The sequence below is a fragment of the Mus musculus genome, chromosome 19, assembly GCF_000001635.26.
Source record: "Mus musculus strain C57BL/6J chromosome 19, GRCm38.p6 C57BL/6J".
Taxonomy (NCBI): Eukaryota; Metazoa; Chordata; class Mammalia; order Rodentia; family Muridae; genus Mus; species Mus musculus.
The window spans coordinates 52,261,471-52,266,739 of record NC_000085.6 but is presented as its reverse complement, the minus strand read 5'-3'; the positions used below and the strand labels follow the sequence as shown (position 1 = coordinate 52,266,739).

General features: G+C 39.9%; 1 protein-coding gene across 1 annotated transcript; it reads right to left on the bottom strand.

The window, feature by feature from the left end:
• Positions 1–1,724: 1,724 nt before the first annotated feature.
• On the bottom strand, positions 1,725–2,443 carry Ins1 (insulin I). The gene is made up of 2 exons (NM_008386.4): positions 2,249–2,443; positions 1,725–2,130 (listed from the first exon to the last, which is right to left on the bottom strand). Exon 2 carries the CDS (start codon positions 2,114–2,116, stop codon positions 1,790–1,792), a length of 327 nt encoding a protein of 108 aa, NP_032412.3. The 5' UTR covers positions 2,117–2,130; positions 2,249–2,443; the 3' UTR covers positions 1,725–1,789.
• Between the last annotated feature and the right edge of the window lie 2,826 nt (positions 2,444–5,269).

Below are 5,269 nucleotides of genomic sequence, written 5' to 3'. Positions count from 1 at the left end.
TTAAAATATCATTAGGCAAAACAAAAACAAAACAAAAAACAAACAACAAACAAACCAAACAACAAACCCCAAAATTCATAGCTATAGCTGTGACAACATAAATTCTGATTTAGAAAGCCTGGAAGTCAGAACCCTGGATTCTAATGTGTTGATGGATTCATGGAATTCACACAAAGGGTGAAAAGACATTTTCTGGCACTGATGTTCACTCCTTAGTTGTCCCACAAAAATCTTTTTAAAAATTCAAACATTACTGTACTCGTTTACAAACCCAATTCTTCTGTTCTAGTATTTATTCCCTCATCCTTTCCTCTGTCCGGACACTGAAGCATTTAAAGGCATGGATGATATCACCCACAGATGTTATAACTCGTGCTGACCTTTGCCACTGTAGAACTTAATAGTTATCTGTTGAAGGAACCATTACTATGATGTATGACAAGAAAGTGAATGGATGATTACAGGATGACTTCGTATGTACAAAGTGAGTGTGATGGTTAAACTGTCTACTTGACAGTTGCAGCTCATCAAGGAAGGGAAGTCTCAGTGTGGTGCTATCTACATAGGTTGACATGGATTTTTTTTTTTTGGTTTATATTTTTTCTAAAAATTTATAATATTTAAAATTGTACAGCCTTTAAGATCTTTTAAATGATTACACATGGTCAAATTGCAGACAATGGATAAAACCATCAGATCTGTTTCCATATGATTCTTATATTACTTTTACTATTCTACATAAGGGCACAATCGGAAGGAATTTCAATGCATGTGGGGCAACTTGCAATTTTTTTTTCTTTACATTCTCACAGTTTTTATTATCTCCTTTGTGTTAATTTGTTTGGCCTTGTTTTCACCTATTTTTCAGCAGTGAAGAAGTAAGGAGTTTTTTTGTGTCCCTTTCAACATGATTCTGGGTTTGATAAATATTTGTTGCCAGTGACAGATGACGCTTTACTTGAAATGTCCACTAGCTTTCTGGATCACTAAATGTAGAAGTCTAAGAAAACAACGGCCTTAGGTAATGGAAGTAGCTCCTGATTAATCTTCCTGATCCATTTCCCCCTCGCCTAGGCTCCCCAGCACAGCAGCCATTACACCACTGCTGAGAGGGGATTTTACCATAATACTTTGCATTTGAAAATTACTGAATGGACCAGAGACCAAGTAAAAGTTATATCCCAAATCCACAGATGGGATTAACTTAGACAATGAGCAGCCTATCACTCATGCTTGAAGAGTAGCCAATGTTTCTGGTCTTTTTTTTTTTTTTTTTTTTTTTTGAGAAAAGATCCACTTATTTATTGGTCACTATTCTTGATTGTGGGGATAATAGGAGCAGTTCCCTGAGGTTCCTGTTGCTGTGACTCCCCTGCTACGGATGGACTGTTTGTAACCTGGAATTGTGAGCTAGAATAAACCTTCCTCTCAGGAGTCAGTTGCTCTTGTCAGGGTTTTATCACAGCATCAGGGGGTAAGACAAAGACAGAGATAACTCACTTTTAGACTAGTAGCTTCAGTGGCATTTACACGGTTGCCTACCTTCTTGGGCAGGAAGCAGAATTCCAGATACTTGAATTATTCCTGGTGTTTTATCACAAGCTTCATACATGATTATATAATCATCCAACCTAACAATGGTTTAATAGTATGCTAACATGACAATAAATGCCAGAGAAAAAGATGTCTATATACACAATCCTTTTTCATTCATTATAGAACTCTTTTTTTTGGTGCTTATTCAAAAGTTTTATTCATTGCAGAGGGGTGGGGCGGGTCGAGGTGGGCCTTAGTTGCAGTAGTTCTCCAGCTGGTAGAGGGAGCAGATGCTGGTGCAGCACTGATCCACAATGCCACGCTTCTGCCGGGCCACCTCCAACGCCAAGGTCTGAAGGTCCCCGGGGCTTCCTCCCAGCTCCAGTTGTTCCACTTGTGGGTCCTCCACTTCACGGCGGGACTTGGGTGTGTAGAAGAAGCCACGCTCCCCACACACCAGGTAGAGAGCCTCTACCAGGTGGGGACCACAAAGATGCTGTTTGACAAAAGCCTGGGTGGGTTTGGGCTCCCAGAGGGCAAGCAGGGCCAGCAGGGGTAGGAAGTGCACCAACAGGGCCATGTTGAAACAATGACCTGAAAGATAGGCAGGGTTGAGGCTAGCAAAAGATCCATGTAAGAGAGGAGCCCACATTCTCCCTAAAGTCGCTGGAGTCTTGGCTGGGGAGCCAGGCCCAAAGAGGAGAGTACATACCTGCTTGCTGATGGTCTCTGATTATAGCTGGTCACTAAGGGCTGGGGGTTACTGGATGCCCACCAGCTTTATAGTCCAAAGTACCTCCTCTCTGCCCCCTGGACTTTGCTGTTTGGCCCATTAAGGTCTCCAGGTGGGGTGGGTAGGCAGATGGCCAGAGGGGCTGAAGCTGCAGTTTCCAAACACTTGCCTGGTGCTAGGTCTGCAGAAAGCACTCATTGGACATCAACACATCTACTTAGTCTTAGGGTTATTATAGTCTTAATAAGGGACCAGATGGCCTGATGAACCAGTTCCCAGCAGGGGACATTGTCCCAGAAGGTGAGACCTTCTTCATCTTTGGCTGAGCATTTTCCACATCATTCCCCAGGAAACTGCAGTTGTTAGGGACCTAATATTGATGTCCCTTGGACTGTTTCACAGTTCCCATTGATAGCTGGGCCCTTAACTCAGATGAGATCCCAGCTCACCCTCAGAGGGAGGAGGAAAGCAGAACTCAGGCAGCAAGGTACTTAATGGTCCCTCCTTCTCCATCTCTCCTTTCACAAACCCCGTAGCCCACTCATTGGTCAACTGGGCTGAAGCCCTGTAGTACATTCTTCTACAATACCCAACAACCCAAGATATGTACCTGAAGGCTAGCATGTAAAATTTGAGCATATATAAGAAGAGTTCTATATAGTTATTACAGAATTCTTTGTATACATGCTCAAATTCCTTTTTTTTTGAAACAATCATTTGAATTAGGTAGAATATTTGGACTCATCCTAATTTTTCCCCAAAGTATCAGACCTCAGAAGCACAGTGGTCACCCAAGATTTTAGTCCAATTATAGGTATGAAAAACATATCAATTTAACAGTTTTCTAAAGAGTGAGAGTAGAGAAAAATAGAGAATGAGCTACTTTGAGGGACAAAGGGCATAATGCTAGCACAACATTGTAAGTGACCAGCTTGTGTCCTGGCACGTAGGATCATCTTTGCAGCTGGACTGGAGCTAGTTGGGGGTGGAGAGCTTGGGGATGTGGCAAATACCTGGTTGCATCTCTCAACCACTGTAAACTTTCTTATTCAACTGGATTCACTGATAATCTTTGTTCAAAATGAGGACCTTTGTGGGGCTGCTCAATCTCTCCTGTTCTCAGTCATTGGCTGCAACCTCAAATATATAATTCTATCCCAGCAGAACAGAACTTTTAGAAACAGGTTCTGACACCATATGTATAAATTATCTTGCTATTTAGAAATTGCACCTTCCGTTCTAATTAGAGTAACAAGATTCTTTTTTGAACAATATGTGGCACTCTGTTTATTAATTCAAAACCGACCCTATGATTCCAGTGAGGTTAGTGTCTTCACTCAGCTAATCACCATGTGGCAGTTTAGGAGAGGAACCTAGAGAGCTGAGAACAGAGAAGGAACATAAGACTGAAGGATAGGCTAAGATGTTTGGATTTAATCAAGAGTAAAGAAACCAAGATACTGTAACATATAGGCTTGTAACCTTTAGGTTTCAAGTTGGTAGACAACAGTTTTAGAGACAATGTCCCCTCTTCTTACACTGGTCAGAGAGTGAGTGACAGAATTTGAGGAACCAGAGGGAAGGCTGATAGAAGAGACTAGGACTGCTTAGGTACTGTTGCAGTTTCTAGTATGGGATACCTGAACTTAGAGATATCTTGATGTTAAAGCAACTTTGTTTACTGATTAACTTACTTTATTGGGAAAGCTGGGAGAAGAGAGGATTGAGGCTCACCTTACTGTTTATAAACCACAGAGTCTAATGAGTCTGTGATACACCAGGAAAGAAAGTGGGGGGGGGGAGAGCAAATATATAAATGTGCATGTAGGGAGTGGAGATGTCATTTGTAATAGATATATTGATTTTGTGGTGCCTCCATATTATTGGGGTAAGTGTGTCAGGTATGGGATATTTAGTTTCATGTTTGGCTTCTCTGAAAGAATTTGGAATTTCGAAATGCAATCACTTCTTGAATTGCCCATTAGAGCTTACTGACATAATACAAAATTAGAAAGAAATGTGTTGGCATTGATTGTTTAAAGTGCTTGTTTATATTTTTAAAGTTTATGCATAGTAAGGTTGTATTCCAATAAAACAACCCGACTTCCTACTTCTTTGACTAATCTTATACTTGGTTTTTGAGAAGGTGCATCATGAATCTGAGGCCTCAGACTCAGACTCACTAATTAATTGAGGATGACATCTTACCTCTACCATCCAAATGCTGAGATTATAGAATGCAATATGACAAGCATATTTGACAACTCTTTAAGGAGGAATCCACTTAGAATTGATCAAAAGTAAACTATGTGAAACTTGTCATAGATCCTTGTGTGCATGGTACAAAAAGACTTAACACTGTCTTAGCAGAAATTTCTCCAACAATCTTAAAGCTAAGAACCTGTTAATATTTATAAGGAGAAAAATGAAAAGAACCCCCTTCTCCAGTGTTATGTAGGCAATATGCTACCTGAAAACTCTAATTTATTTACCTTCGTATAAACTGTTTATCCACTCCCAGTATCAGAGTTTGGTCCGTCACCATTTCAGATGTCTGATATTAAGCTATATTTCCCTGACTTGGGAAATCTCAGTGCTAGGTATTTCCCTTTTAAAGGCTTTTATATACTTTTTCACATATGATTTTTTTTACAGATAGAGAGACAGATACAGATATAAATTTATGTCTCTAAGTGATCTAATAATCTCTTCCCTGTAGCTACTACATATTTGACCTTCCACTACCCCTAGTAACATACATAGAGTGCTAGGGCTCATCTAATTTAATAATTGCTGAATGTAACCTCTGTAAATTCTATAATATATTCAAAGCATCCTCCTTTATTTTTTTTTAAAGAAAATCTACATTTAAGTTCATTTTATCGAGACTACTAAATTTTATCAGGAACTCTTTTTCTCAAACTCTTCTTTATCCATATGGTTTTTGTTGTTGCAGATAATGGTGGTGTAGACTATTCTAAAGTGCGTGTGCCTCACTGG

Excerpts from the sequence above, each read along its gene's own strand:
- Ins1 (NM_008386.4), bottom strand. The coding sequence starts at position 2,116 with ATGGCCCTGTTGGTGCACTTCCTACCCCTGCTGGCCCTGCTTGCCCTC.